The 17,018-nt window shown below is 47.1% G+C and overlaps 1 protein-coding gene across 1 annotated transcript in view; it reads right to left on the bottom strand.

Annotated features, from left to right (window-relative positions):
• The window catches only part of LOC116359730 (testican-2), a 126,751-nt gene extending 115,035 nt beyond the window's left edge, over positions 1–11,716 (bottom strand). Inside the window, exon 1 of the mRNA XM_031813106.1 lies at positions 11,322–11,716. Within this exon, the coding sequence (XP_031668966.1) occupies positions 11,322–11,510 (189 nt within the window). The 5' untranslated portion in view covers positions 11,511–11,716. The remainder of the gene's footprint in view (positions 1–11,321) is intronic.
• Positions 11,717–17,018: the final 5,302 nt, after the last annotated feature.

Below are 17,018 nucleotides of genomic sequence, written 5' to 3'. Positions count from 1 at the left end.
TACAGATGGTTGTTTTGATAACCGCAACCTGGGACTTAGATAGTGAATCATAACCAGACCCTGGGACTTAGCTAGTGAATCATAACCGCAACCTGGGACTTAGCTAGTAAATCATAACCAGACCCTGGGACTTAGATAGTAAATCATAACCAGACCCTGGGACTTAGCTAGTGAATCATAACCGCAACCTGGGACTTAGCTAGTAAATCATAAACGGACCCTGGGACTTAGCTAGTGAATCATAACCGCAACCTGGGACTTAGCTAGTAAATCATAACCAGACCCTGGGCATTAGATAGTGAATCATAACCAGACCCTGGGACTTAGCTAGTGAATCATAACCAGACCCTGGGACTTAGCTAGTGAATCATAACCAGACCCTGGGACTTAGCTAGTGAATCATAACCGCAACCTGGGACTTAGCTAGTAAATCATAACCGGACCCTGGGACTTAGCTAGTGAATCATAACCGCAACCTGGGACTTAGCTAGTAAATCATAACCAGACCCTGGTACTTAGCTAGTGAATCATAACCAGACCCTGGGACTTAGCTAGTGAATCTTAACCAGACCCTGGGACTTAGATAGTAAATCATAACCAGACCCTGGGACTTAGCTAGTGAATCATAACCAGACCATGGGACTTAGCTAGTGAATCATAACCAGACCCTGGGACTTAGCTAGTGAATCATAACCGCAACCTGGGACTTAGCTAGTGAATCATAACCGGACCCTGGTACTTAGCTAGTGAATCATAACCAGACCCTGGGACTTAGCTAGTGAATCATAACCAGACCCTGGGACTTAGCTAGTGAATCATAACCAGACCCTGGGACTTATCTAGAGAATCATAACCAGACCCTGGGACTTAGCTAGTGAATCACAACTAGACCCTGGGCATTAGATAGTGAATCCTAACTGGACCCTGGGACTTAGCTAGTGAATCATAATCTCAGCTCATTTATTTGTTGTGGTCTCTCTCTCCTCTCTATCTTCCCCCCGCTCTCTCCCTTGCTCCCCCCTCTCTCCAGCTCTCTCTCCCTCCCACTCTCACCTCTCTTTCTCCCCCCCCCCCCCCCCCCCCCTCTCTCTCTCTCTCTCTCTCTCTCTCTCTCTCTCTCTCTCTCTCTCTCTCTCTCTCTCTCTCTCTCTCTCTCTCTCTCTCTCTCTCTCTCTCTCTCTCTCCTTCTCTTCCCCCCCTCTCTCTCCCTCTCTTCTCTTTCCCCCTCTCTTTCCCATTACTCTCCCTCTCTCTCTCTCTAGCTCTCTCACCTCTCTTTCCCCCTCCCCCCCCTCTCGCTCCCATTACTCTCCCCTCTCATTACTCTCCCTCTCTCTCACCTCTCTTTCCCCCTCCCCCCTCTCTCTCTCCCATTACTCTCCCCTCTCATTACTCTCCCTCTCTCTCACCTCTCTTTCCCCCTCCCCCCTCTCTCTCTCCCATTACTCTCCCCTCTCATTACTCTCCCTCTCTCTCTCACCTCTCTTTCCCTCTCTCTTTCCCTCTCTCTCCCCCCCTCTCTTCTCTAAATCTACCAGTTACGTAACTAAATAATGCCACTGCAGGTGCCAAGTAACCCATAACCCATTCTACCCATAACCCATTCTACCCATAACCCATTCTACCCATAACCCATTCTACCCATAACCCATTCTACCCATAACCCATTCTACCCATAACCCATTCTATCCATAACCCATTCTACCCATAACCCTTTCTCCATTCTACCCATAACCGATTCTATCCATAACCCATTCTCCATTCTACCCATAACCCATTCTACCCATAACCCATTCTACCCATAACCCATTCTACCCATAACCCATTCTCCATTCTACCCATAACCGATTCTATCCATAACCCATTCTCCATATAACCCATTCTATCCATAACCCATTCTATCCATAACCCATTCTACCTATTCTCCATTCTATCCATAACCCATTCTACCCATAACCCATTCTCCATTCTACCCATAACCCATTCTACCCATAACCCATTCTATCCATAACCCATTCTACCCATAACCCATTCTACCCATAACCCATTCTACCCATATCCCATTCTATCCATAACCCATTCTACCCATAACCCATTCTACCCATAACCCATTCTACCCATAACCCATTCTACCCATAACCCATTCTACCATAACCCATTCTATCCATAACCCATTCTCCATTCTACCCATAACCCATTATACCCATAACCCATTCTATCCATAACCCATTCTATCCATAACCCATTCTACCCATAACCCATTCTATCCATAACCCATTCTCCATTCTACCCATAACCGATTCTATCCATAACCCATTCTATCCATAACCCATTCTACCCATATCCCACTCTATCCATAACCCATTCTACCCATAACCCATTCTACCCATAACCCATTCTCCATTCTACCCATAACCCATTCTATCCATAACCCATTCTATCCATAACCCATTCTACCCATTCTCCATTCTATCCATAACCCATTCTATCCATAACCCATTCTACCCATAACCCATTCTCCATTCTACCCATAACCCATTCTATCCATAACCCATTCTATCCATAACCCATTCTCCATTCTACCCATAACCCATTCTACCATAACCCATCCTTTCCTTGCACACCATTTGGTTCTGCACTAGTTATACAAACCAAAGAGAACTGTCAGACAGAGGAGCCATTTAAAGGGGAAGGATGTAGTCATTTCCCCTCATTAAAATGTATCTGTCTCTGTATAACAGGTGCTATCTTCAGCAGCTCTGTGTGTGTGGCTGTGCAGCTCGCTCTGGGGATAACTGCTTTGCTCTTTAATGAGCCCCTTCTATGCCAATGCTGAGAGGAAGAGAGAGAGGGGGGGGGGGTGAGGAGGGGGGGAAGGAATGAAGAAAGGAGGGGTGAGAGGGTCTATTGGTCGTGAACAGCAGAGCATTGTCCCTCAATCCGCCGGGTCCTGTCCTCAGTGACCAGTTCTGGAGCCCATATTCATAAAGCATCTTAGAGTAGGAGTGCTGATCTAGGATCAGTTTGGCCTTTTAGATCGTAATGAATATGATTCAATGGAGAGGATGGACCTGGTCCTAGATCAGTACTAAGATCACTTTATGAATACAGGCCCTGGTTGGCTTCTAACTGAGCACAAGATGGGATCTAGTCTAAAGATCACTTAATGAATACGGGCCCTGGTTGGCTTCTAACTGAGCACAAGATGAGATCTAGTCTAAAGATCACTTTATGAATACAGGCCCTGGTTGGCTTCTAACTGAGCACAAGATGGGATCTAAGCTAAAGCCCGAGAAAGTGATGCACCACCTACCAGTGGGTCTGTGAAGCAGGAAGAATGTAGGAAGCAGAAAGACACAATTCTTCAAGCTCTCGTGTGTTTTAACTATTTACAATAACCTTTATTGAACTAGGCAAGTCAGTTAAGAACAAATTCTTATTTATAATGACAGCCTAGGAACAGTGGAATAACTGCCTTGTTCAAGGGCAGAACGACAGATTTGAACCTTGTCAGCTCGGGGATTCGATCTTAGCAACCTTTCAGGCTACTGCCCCAACGCTCTAACCACTAGGCTACCTGCCACCCCAAAAGGCTACAATTAACGGCCTACACCAGGCAAACCCCGGACGACGCTGGGCCAATTGTGCGCCGCCCTATGGGACTCCCAATCACAGCCGGATGTGATACAGCCAGGATCCTAAAAGAGGATGTTGACTAGCTTCCAGAATGTCTAGGATATAAATGAATGATGTGCTATAGGAAAAGGAAGCTCAACTCTCTATCCAGTTGCCATCCATCCTCACACACTGCATTCGGTCTCTTGCCGCAGCACTCGAGGAGATGATGGTGTCTGTGTGCACATTCTGACTACAGAGAAGGACTTTGAGTGATGTATTTTTCACTATGAGAGCTGCTGTGGTAGCGACTGAAAAGGTTGACATTCCAAATCTCCACAGAGTCACAGTGTGATGACAAGTGGACGTGTAACGTCATCAGCACTCATGATGAGTCCTTAGTAGACCCTGCTGTGTAGTAGACACACAGACACACACACAGACACACAGATACACAGACAGACAGATACACAGACAGATACACAGACAGACAGACAGACAGACAGACAGACAGACAGACAGACAGACAGACAGACAGACAGACAGACAGACAGACAGACAGACAGACAGACAGACAGACAGACAGACAGACAGACAAGAACAGACAGACAGACAGATACACAGCCAGCAGATACACAGACAGACACACAGACAGAGATAGACACAGACAGACAGAGAGATTGACAGACAAACACACAGACAGACACACACAGACAGACTGAGAGATTGACAGACAGACAGACACAGAAATGCAGATACACAGACAGACACACAGACAGACACAGACACAGACAGACAGAGAGATTGACAGACAAACACACAGACAGACACACACAGACAGAGAGATTGACAGACAAACACACAGACAGAGACAGACACAGACAGACAGAGAGATTGACAGACAAACACACAGACAGACACACACAGACAGACAGAGAGATTGACAGACAAACACACAGACAGACACACACAGACAGACAGAGAGATTGACAGACAAACACACAGACAGACACACACAGACAGAGAGATTGACAGACAAACACACAGACAGACACACACAGACAGAGAGATTGACAGACAAACACACAGACAGAGACAGACACAGACAGACAGAGAGATTGACAGACAAACACACAGACAGAGACAGACAGACAGACAGAGAGATTGACAGACAAACACACAGACAGACACACACAGACAGACAGAGAGATTGACAGACAGACACAGAAATGCAGATACACCGACCGACAGACAGATTCTGTATCTTCCATGCAAGCATCTGTTGGCGTCAATGTTTTCACTTCGGTTCAGAGATAATCTGCTCATTATCTCTTAGTTAGATGATGCATCTCAGTGCAGTCCTCTGTGGCTCAGTTGGTGAGGCACGGTGGCGTTGGCGCTTGCAATACCAGGAGAGTGAGTTCAATTCATGCAGGCACCACTCATTAGAAAATGGATGAAAGCTTTGGAAACTCGGCTTTGGATAAAATTGGTCTCGCCCTGCCATCACAATGCTGCTATGCTGTAGATCAGGGGTTCACAAACTTGGTTCTGGGGCCCCTCCTGGGTGCGTTTTTGTTCAAAGATTGATGACGAGTTGGTTATTTGAAACAGCTGTGTTTAAAGACCCTGCTGTACAACCACAGATTCTAAGTATCCTTCCACTGAGACCAAGGATGCATCCCAAATGGCACCCTATTCCAATGGCACCCTATTCCAATGGCACCCTATTCCAAATGGCACCCTATTCCAATGGCACCCTATTCCAATGGCACCCTATTCCAATGGCACCCTATTCCAATGGCACCCTATTCCAATGGCACCCTATTCCAAATGGCACCCTATTCCAATGGCACCCTATTCCAATGGCACCCTATTCCAAATGGCACCCTATTCCAATGGCACCCTATTCCAATGACACCCTATTCCCTTTTTACCAGAGCCGTCAGAAAGGATTCACACCCCTTTGACTTTTCCCACATCTTGTTGTGTCACAGCCTGAATTTAAAATGGATTCAATTTAGATTTTTCCGTCACTGACCTACACACAAGGCAAAGAAGGCCACCTATTGGTAGATGGGTAAACATTTTTAAAGAAGCAGACATTTAATATCCCTTTGAGCATGATGGTTATTATTTACACTTTGGATGGTGTATCAATACACCCAGTCACTACAAGGATACTGGCGTCCTTCCTAACTCAGTTGCCGGAGAGGAAGGAAACCGCTCAGGGATTTCACCATGAGGTAAATGGTGTCTTTAAAACTGTTACAGAGTTTAATGGCTGTGATAAGAGAAAACTGAGGATGGATAAACAACATTGTAGTTAATCCACAATACACACTAAATGACAGAGTAAAATGAAGGATGCCTGTACAGAATAAAAATATTCCAAAACATGCATCCCGTTTGCAACAAGACACTAAAGTAATACTGCAACAAATGTGGCAAAGCAATATTTTTTTGGTCCTGAATACAAAGTGTTGTTTTTGGGGAAAAACCCAATAAAACACATTACTGAGTACCACTCTCCATATTTTCAAGCATCATGGTGCCTGCATCATGTTATGGGTATGCTTGTAATCGTTAAGGACTGGGGTGTTTTTCAGGATAAAAGAATACACTGAATGGAGCTAAGCACTGGCAAAATCCTAGAGGAAAACCTGGTTTAATCTGCTTTCCACCAGACACTGGGAGACAAATTCACCTTTCATCAGGACAACAAATTAAACACACTGTCAAATCTACACTGGAGTCGCTTACCAAGAAGACAGTGAATGTTCCTCAGTGTCCGAGTTACAGTTTTTACTTAAATATAATTGGAAATATATGGCAAGACCTGAAAATGGTTGTCTAGCAATGATCAACAACCAACTTGACAGAGCTTGAAGAATTTCTAGAAGAATAATGGGCAAAATGTTGCACAATCCAGGTGTGTAAAGCTCTTAGAGACTCACCCAGAAAGACTCACAGCTGTAATCGCTGCCAAAGGTGCTTCAGTAAAGTTTTGATTCTAGGGTGTGAATAATTATGTAAATGATAGCCTGGTTCCTCTCTAGGTTTCTTCCTAGGTTCTGGCCTTTTTAGAGAGTTCTTCCTAGCCACAGTGCTTCTACATCTGCATTGCTTGCTGTTTGGGGTTTTAGGCTGGGTCTCTGTACAGCACTTTGAGATATCAGCTGATGTAAAAAGGGCTTTGTAAATACATTTGATTGATTGATGAGATTTTTATGTACTTAATTTTTATTTATTTATCTAAAAACGTGTTTCCACTGTCATTATGGGATATTGTGTGTACATACAGTAGGTGGGTGAGGGAAAACAACAACAATTTAATTCATTTTGAATTCAGGCTGTTAAATAAGTCAAGGGGTGTGAATAATTTCTGAAGGCCCTGTATAGGGAAGTATATAGGGAATAGGGTTCCATCTGGGACACTCCCTAAGTATCCTTCCCTGGCATTGAGATGAAGCCATGTGTTGTGTTCCTGTCCTTGGCACTGAGGGGGAGTCCTCAGCTCAGTCTCCACCGTACAAACAGTGACGCACACACACACAGAGAGAGACAGACTGACACACACACAGCGAGAGAGACAGACTGACACACACACACACAGCGAGAGAGACAGACTGACACACACAGAGAGAGACAGACTGACACACACAGAGAGAGACAGACTGACACACACACAGAGAGACAAACTGACACACACACACACACAGACTGACACACACACACAGCGAGAGAGACAGACTGACACACACACAGAGAGACAGACTGACACACACAGCGAGAGAGACAGACTGACACACACACAGAGAGAGAGAGACTGACACACACACAGCGAGAGAGACAGACTGACACACACACAGCGAGAGAGACAGACTGACACACACACAGCGAGAGAGACAGATTGACACACACACAGCGAGAGACAGACTGACACACACACAGAGAGAGACAGACTGACACACACACAGCGAGAGACAGACTGACACACACAGCGAGAGAGACAGACTGACACACACACAGAGAGAGACAGACTGACACACACACAGCGAGAGAGACAGAATGACACACACACAGCGAGAGAGACAGACTGACACACACACAGAGAGAGACAGACTGACACACACACAGCGAGAGAGACAGACTGACACACACACAGCGAGAGAGACAGACTGACACACACACAGCGAGAGAGACAGACTGACACACACACAGCGAGAGAGACAGACTGACACACACACAGCGAGAGAGACAGACTGACACACACACAGCGAGAGACAGACTGACACACACAGTCTTTTGCCCACTGTCTGGTCTGGTGCCACTGTGCCACACAAGTGGATCCCCTTTTTCCTGTCATGTGATTGGCTGTGTTTGGAGGCGTGACAGGAAAGAATGAATCTAGTCTCTCTAAAATAAATAAACAAATAAACAAACAAACAAAAAAATAAACAAAATAAATGAATAAATACATAAAATAATAAATAAATAAAAAACTAAATAAACAAATAAATAAATAAACACAACAATAAATAAATCAAGCAGAACTTATAAGCTTATAACCAACCGGACAGCGAGTTCACAGGGTGAGTCACGGGCCGGACAGCGAGTTCACAGGGTGAGTCACTGGCCGGACAGCGAGTTCACACAGGGTGAGTCACGGGCCGGACAGCGAGTCCACAGGGTGAGTAACGGGCCGGACAGCGAGTTCACAGGGTGAGTCACGGGCCGGACAGCGAGTCCACAGGGTGAGTAACGGGCCGGACAGCGAGTTCACAGGGTGAGTAACGGGCCGGACAGCGAGTTCACAGGGTGAGTCACGGGCAGGACAGCGAGTTCACAGGGTGAGTAACGGGCCGGACAGCGAGTCCACAGGGTGAGTCACGGGCCGGACAGCGAGTCCACAGGGTGAGTCACTGGCCGGACAGCGAGTCCACAGGGTGAGTCACGGGCCGGACAGCGAGTTCACAGGGTGAGTCACTGGCCGGACAGCGAGTTCACAGGGTGAGTCACGGGCCGGACAGCGAGTTCACAGGGTGAGTCACTGGCCGGACAGCGAGTTCACAGGGTGAGTCACTGGCCGGACAGCGAGTCCACAGGGTGAGTCACTGGCCGGACAGCGAGTTCACAGGGTGAGTCACGGGCCGGACAGCGAGTCCACAGGGTGAGTCACGGGCCGGACAGCGAGTCCACAGGGTGAGTCACGGGCCGGACAGCGAGTCCACAGGGTGAGTCACGGGCCGGACAGCGAGTTCACAGGGTGAGTCACGGGCCGGACAGCGAGTCCACAGGGTGAGTCACGGGCCGGACAGCGAGTTCACAGGGTGAGTCACGGGCCGGACAGCGAGTTCACAGGGTGAGTCCCTGGCCGGACAGCGAGTCCACAGGGTGAGTCACGGGCCGGACAGCGAGTTCACAGGGTGAGTCACGGGCCGGACAGCGAGTTCACAGGGTGAGTCACTGGCCGGACAGCGAGTTCACAGGGTGAGTCACAGGCCGGACAGCGAGTCCACAGGGTGAGTCACTGGCCGGACAGCGAGTCCACAGGGTGAGTCACGGGCCGGACAGCGAGTCCACAGGGTGAGTCACGGGCCGGACAGCGAGTCCACAGGGTGAGTCACGGGCCGGACAGCGAGTCCACAGGGTGAGTCACGGGCCGGACAGCGAGTCCACAGGGTGAGTCACGGGCCGGACAGCGAGTCCACAGGGTGAGTCACTGGCCGGACAGCGAGTCCACAGGGTGAGTCACGGGCCGGACAGCGAGTTCACAGGGTGAGTCACTGGCCGGACAGCGAGTTCACAGGGTGAGTCACGGGCCGGACAGCGAGTTCACAGGGTGAGTCACTGGCCGGACAGCGAGTTCACAGGGTGAGTCACTGGCCGGACAGCGAGTCCACAGGGTGAGTCACGGGCCGGACAGCGAGTCCACAGGGTGAGTCACGGGCCGGACAGCGAGTCCACAGGGTGAGTCACGGGCCGGACAGCGAGTCCACAGGGTGAGTCACGGGCCGGACAGCGAGTCCACAGGGTGAGTCATGGGCCGGACAGCGAGTCCACAGGGTGAGTCATGGGCCGGACAGCGAGTCCACAGGGTGAGTCATGGGCCGGACAGCGAGTCCACAGGGTGAGTCACGGGCCGGACAGCGAGTCCACAGGGTGAGTCATGGGCCGGACAGCGAGTCCACAGGGTGAGTCATGGGCCGGACAGCGAGTCCACAGGGTGAGTCACGGGCCGGACAGCGAGTCCACAGGGTGAGTCATGGGCCGGACAGCGAGTCCACAGGGTGAGTCATGGGCCGGACAGCGAGTCCACAGGGTGAGTCATGGGCTTGTTTTCTCTGTGTGTTGCCTCTTGTCTTTCTTCAACAGTCTCCGACTATAGAGGCAGATTTTATACGCAGCGGGCAACCAGATACATAAATATTCGCCAGCAAATACATTCTCTACCCAATGCCCTGGTTTGAATATCAATCAAAGTTACCCACGTCTGGATTTAATATCAATCAAAGTTACCCACAAACAACTGGTTAAAAGTAGTGCAAAATATAGGGAACACACACACACACACAGTAAATCGTTTTCCACTTTACAAAAGACGGGGCAGATCAACTATGACACTGGGCATTATATCAAGCACGTTGTATTGCAACCCCACTGTATGACTTGAGTCGGGATCAACAACCTCCCATCTATCAACGTTGCAATAGACGTCGGTGTTGTGTTAACTATAGACTAGTGTATCATTGTCCTTCAGAATAAGCCTATTACGAGAATATCTGTCCAAATGTGTCCGTGGGCATTTTCTACACAACTAATATGTTATTGTGTAGGGCTGTGCATTGAATAACTGTGTATTGATTTAGACTAGCGCAGAAATGAAGGAGTAGACATTACTTAGGAAAAATGAAGTGGGGCTCTTTACTACTGTAAAACCGACTCGGCTTATATCGACATGACATGATGTTAGAAATCAATTAAGTCTGGAATAACAAACCAGCAAGTTAAAACATACAAGTGCATAGCATGCTGCTGGAGCCTAACCAAAATAACCAAAGCTTTCTTATACACAGGGCGGGGTAGCCTGGGGAGGGGAGGGGGGGACCAGTAACCGAAAGGTTGTTAGATCGAATCCCCGAGCTGACAAGGTACAAATGTGTCGTTCTGCCCCTGAACAAGGTAGTTAACCCACTGTTCCTAGGCCGTCATTGTAAATAAGAATTTGTTCTTAATAACTGACTTGCCTCGTTAAATAAAGGTAAAAATAAATCAAATTAACCGGCGCAGAGGTTTAGACGAACTCAGTGTTAGGTATAGCCTACACCTTATGACGAACTATATATATAAATATATAAAGCAGCAGATTCCACATAATGAAGCGTTGTTATAGTAACTGTATTATTATAACCTTTAGAATTGTATTCATGAGGTGAATTTGCGTTGTATTCATGTTGCCGTTGCATGTTATTGTTGCCTATCAGTGAGGCGCATTCAAGAGCGGGTCAACTGTGCCGCGCAATTAGCTACATTACCTGTATGGTTATAAACATATCACCTCCGTTACTGCCTAGGGTTACCATCAGGTTACAACACACCCGGTGGCCTAGTCTATTCGTTCAACCTCACATCATTAGCCTACAGCGCAATATTTTCAATTTTATTCCAAACAAAATAGTATTTATTTAAAATAGCCAACTCACGTCTCTGAAGCGATTCCAGTGTTTGATCTTCCGGCTGTACTGAGAAATGGTTGATAGCCATTGCTTATCTTCCATGAAATTCCCTGCTTTTTCTCCCTCTTTCCCACCTTTCACTTCCACCTGCATCGATGTGCCGAACAGCACGACGGCTGGCAGCAGGAGGCAAACCACATCTCTCATCCCGACCATATTTGTGTTGCTGTTTTAGTAGCCGCTATATCTTATCCTGTCCTCTAAACCAAGGTTTTAACGATGCGATGTAGCCAGGCAGCCCGACTCGAATAGACTACGCGTTTCTCATAGACGAGTTTACAGCAGTGCGATCAGGGCAGAGCGAGCATGAATATGAGAGAGAGAGAGACGCCAGTGAAATGGTGTTATTCTAAACCGTGTTTCTAATTGAATGAGTGAAGCCAGCAATAGCCTAAAATGCATTTGACTCTTCCATTTAGTAGTCTATTATACAACACTGTCATACAATACTGTACTTTAGATGGTTATTTGGTCTTAATTAACAAGTAAAACGTGTTTTAAAGTGTTTATCCCTTTTCTTATTGTCCTACTTGTCTTCAGTCTACCAGTCTAATAGAAATGGATGAATTATTGAGTCGTACCAGCACAGTCACAGAACTGATAGAAATGTATGAATTATTGAGTCATACCAGCACACAGTCACAGAACTGATAGAAATGTATGAATTATTGAGTCGTACCAGCACACAGTCACAGAACTGATATAAATGTATGAATTATTGAGTCGTACCAGCACACAGTCACAGAACTGATAGAAATGTATGAATTATTGAGTCGTACCAGCACACAGTCACAGTCACAGAACTGATATTAATGTATGAATTATTGAGTCGTACCAGCACACAGTCACAGAACTGATATAAATGTATGAATTATTGAGTCGTACCAGCACACAGTCACAGAACTGATATAAATGTATGAATTATTGAGTCGTACCAGCACACAGTCACAGAACTGATATAAATGTATGAATTATTGAGTCGTACCAGCACACAGTCACAGAACTGATATAAATGTATGAATTATTGAGTCGTACCAGCACACAGTCACAGAACTGATAGAAATGTATGAATTATTGAGTCGTACCAGCACACAGTCACAGTCACAGAACTGATATAAATGTATGAATTATTGAGTCGTACCAGCACACAGTCACAGAACTGATATAAATGTATGAATTATTGAGTCGTACCAGCACACAGTCACAGTCACAGAACTGATATAAATGGATGAATTATTGAGCCGTACCAGCACACAGTCACAGTCAGAGGACTGATATAAATGTGTGAATTATTGAGTCGTACCAGCACACAGTCACAGAAACAGAACTGATATAAATGTATGAATTATTGAGTTGTACCAGCACACAGTCACAGAACTGATAGAAATGTATGAATTATTGAATGTACCAGCACACAGTCACAGAAACAGAACTGATATAAATGTATGAATTATTGAGTTGTACCAGCACACAGTCACAGAAGCAGAACTGATAGAAATGTATGAATTATTGAATGTACCAGCACACAGTCACAGAAGCAGAACTGATAGAAATGTATGAATTATTGAGTGTACCAGCACACAGTCACAGAAGCAGTCCTTTACCCTTATTGATCGATGTGTTTACTCTTCACTGCACCAGTCATGTGACACACTGTACATAATGACAATTAGTTGAATCAACTAGATTTGTTTTTACTTTGCTTATTGAGAAGTTCGGCCCGTTCCAGGACGGCCAGCTGTGAACCCCAACATTATGTGGCCCTTGCCAAGACGTGGTAATTAGCATTTTCATCATCAATCATGTCATTATCATGCTGAACAAACTACAGAACTGCAGGAAGAGCGGAGATCCTTTTGGTCGAACATACTGTAGTGCTAGCTAGACTGCAGCAGTGTGCCTGTGTGTGTGTTTATGTGTGTGTGTGTGTGTGTGTGATTGTGTGCGTGATTGTGTGCATGCGTGCGTGCATGCGTGTGTGTGATTGTGTGCGTGATTGTGTGTGTGTGTGTGGGTGCGTGCGTGTGTGTGTGTGTGTGATTGTGTGCATGTGTGTGGGTTGTGCGCGCATTGCAACAGCAGCTGTGGGAACAGCAATCTAGTAAATAGGACAACGTAGTACTGATGAGGGTGGTTCACCATGTTAGTGGGGAGACTCAGACCAGGACAACATAGTGCTGATGAGGGTGGTTCACCATGTTAGTGGGGAGACTCAGACCAGGACAACATAGTGCTGATGAGGCTGGTTCACCATGTTAGTGGGGAGACTCAGACCAGGACAACATAGTGCTGATGAGGCTGGTTCACCATGTTAGTGGGGAGACTCAGACCAGGACATCATAGTGCTGATGAGGGTTAAAGCTGGTTCACCATGTTAGTGGGGAGACTCAGACCAGGACAACATAGTGCTGATGAGGCTGGTTCACCATGTTAGTGGGGAGACTCAGACCAGGACAACATAGTGCTGATGAGGCTGGTTCACCATGTTAGTGGGGAGACTCAGACCAGGACAACATAGTACTGATGAGGGTTAAAGCTGGTTCACCATGTTAGTGGGGAGACTCAGACCAGGACAACATAGTGCTGATGAGGGTGGTTCACCATGTTAGTGGGGAGACTCAGACCAGGACAACATAGTGCTGATGAGGGTGGTTCACCATGTTAGTGGGGAGACTCAGACCAGGACAACATAGTACTGATGAGGCTGGTTCACCATGTTAGTGGGGAGACTCAGACCAGGACAACATAGTGCTGATGAGGGTGGTTCACCATGTTAGTGGGGAGACTCAGACCAGGACAACATAGTACTGATGAGGGTGGTTCACCATGTTAGTGGGGAGACTCAGACCAGGACAACATAGTGCTGATGAGGCTGGTTCACCATGTTAGTGGGGCGACTCAGACCAGGACAACATAGTGCTGATGAGGGTGGTTCACCATGTTAGTGGGGAGACTCAGACCAGGACAACATAGTACTGATGAGGGTTAAAGCTGGTTCACCATGTTAGTGGGGAGACTCAGACCAGGACAACATAGTACTGATGAGGGTTAAAGCTGGTTCACCATGTTAGTGGGGAGACTCAGACCAGGACAACATAGTACTGATGAGGCTGGTTCACCATGTTAGTGGGGAGACTCAGACCAGGACAACATAGTGCTGATGAGGCTGGTTCACCATGTTAGTGGGGAGACTCAGACCAGGACAACATAGTACTGATGAGGCTGGTTCACCATGTTAGTGGGGAGACTCAGACCAGGACAACATAGTGCTGATGAGGGTGGTTCACCATGTTAGTGGGGAGACTCAGACCAGGACAACATAGTGCTGATGAGGGTGGTTCACCATGTTAGTGGGGAGACTCAGACCAGGACAACATAGTGCTGATGAGGGTGGTTCACCATGTTAGTGGGGAGACTCAGACCAGGACAACATAGTGCTGATGAGGCTGGTCACCATGTTAGTGGGGAGACTCAGACCAGGACAACATAGTGCTGATGAGGCTGGTTCACCATGTTAGTGGGGAGACTCAGACCAGGACAACATAGTGCTGATGAGGCTGGTTCACCATGTTAGTGGGGAGACTCAGACCAGGACAACATAGTACTGATGAGGGTGGTTCACCATGTTAGTGGGGAGACTCAGACCAGGACAACATAGTGCTGATGAGGGTGGTTCACCATGTTAGTGGGGAGACTCAGACCAGGACAACATAGTGCTGATGAGGGTGGTTCACCATGTTAGTGGGGAGACTCAGACCAGGACAACATAGTGCTGATGAGGGTGGTTCACCATGTTAGTGGGGAGACTCAGACCAGGACAACATAGTACTGATGAGGCTGGTTCACCATGTTAGTGGGGAGACTCAGACCAGGACAACATAGTGCTGATGAGGCTGGTTCACCATGTTAGTGGGGAGACTCAGACCAGGACAACATAGTACTGATGAGGCTGGTTCACCATGTTAGTGGGGAGACTCAGACCAGGACAACATAGTGCTGATGAGGGTGGTTCACCATGTTAGTGGGGAGACTCAGACCAGGACATCATAGTGCTGATGAGGGTGGTTCACCATGTTAGTGGGGAGACTCAGACCAGGAGAACATAGTGCTGATGAGGGTTAAAGCTGGTTCACCATGTTAGTGGGGAGACTCAGACCAGGACAACATAGTGCTGATGAGGGTTAAAGCTGGTTCACCATGTTAGTGGGGAGACTCAGACCAGGACAACATAGTGCTGATGAGGCTGGTTCACCATGTTAGTGGGGAGACTCAGACCAGGACAACATAGTACTAATGAGGGTTAAAGCTGGTTCACCATGTTAGTGGGGAGACTCAGACCAGGACAAGGTCTCTGGCCCCCTCCCAGTTAGGGGGAGTGATGAGCTCTACAGCAGAGTCTCACAACTCAATCGCTGGTTGAAAACTGTTTTCTGCCCCTCCCAAAAGTTAGAATTTGTAGATAATTGGCCCTCTTTCTGGGACTCACCCACAAACAGGACCAAGCCTGACCTGCTGAGGAGTGACGGACTCCATCCTAGCTGGAGGGGTGCTCTCATCTTATCTACCAACATAGACAGGGCTCTAACTCCTCTAGCTCCACAATGAAATAGGGTGCAGGCCAGGCAGCAGGCTGTTAGCCAGCCTGCCAGCATAGTGGAGTCTGCCATTAGCACAGTCAGTGTAGTCAGCTCAGCTATCACCATTGAGACCGTGTCTGTGCCTCGACCTAGGTTGGGCAAAACTAAACATGGCGGTGTTCGCCTTAGCAATCTCACTAGGATAAAGACCACCTCCATTCCTGTCATTACTGAAAGAGATCATGATACCTCACATCTCAAAATAGGGCTACTTAATGTTAGATCCCTTACTTCAAAGGCAATTATAGTCAATGAACTAATCACTGATCATAATCTTGATGTGATTGGCCTGACTGAAACATGGCTTAAGCCTGATGAATTTACTGTTTTAAATGAGGCCTCACCTCCTGGCTACACTAGTGACCATATCCCCCGTGCATCCCGCAAAGGCGGAGGTGTTGCTAACATTTACGATAGCAAATTTCAATTTACAAAAAAAAAATGACATTTTCGTCTTTTGAGCTTCTAGTCATGAAATCTATGCAGCCTACTCAATCACTTTTTATAGCTACTGTTTACAGGCCTCCTGGGCCATATACAGCGTTTCTCACTGAGTTCCCTGAATTCCTATCGGACCTTGTAGTCATAGCAGATAATATTCTAATCTTTGGTGACTTTAATATTCACATGGAAAAGTCCACAGACCCACTCCAAAAGGCTTTCAGAGCCATCATCGACTCAGTGGGTTTTGTCCAACATGTCTCTGGACCCACTCACTGTCACAGTCATACGCTGGACCTAGTTTTGTCCCATGGAATAAATGTGGTGGATCTTAATGTTTTTCCTCATAATCCTGGACTATCGGACCACCATTTTATTACGTTTGCAATTGCAACAAATAATCTGCTTAGACCCCAACCAAGGAACATCAAAAGTCGTGCTATAAATTCACAGACAACACAAAGATTCCTTGATGCCCTTCCAGACTCCCTCTGCCTACCCAAGGACGCCAGAGGACAAAAATCAGTTAACCACCTAACTGAGGATCTCAATCTAACCCTGCGCAATACCCTAGATGCAGTTGCAC

Source organism: Oncorhynchus kisutch, unplaced genomic scaffold (assembly GCF_002021735.2).
Source record: "Oncorhynchus kisutch isolate 150728-3 unplaced genomic scaffold, Okis_V2 Okis04b-Okis11a_hom, whole genome shotgun sequence".
Lineage (NCBI taxonomy): Eukaryota > Metazoa > Chordata > Actinopteri > Salmoniformes > Salmonidae > Oncorhynchus > Oncorhynchus kisutch.
The sequence above is the reverse complement of the archived record's forward strand: the minus strand, read 5'-3'. Positions and strand labels throughout refer to the sequence as shown.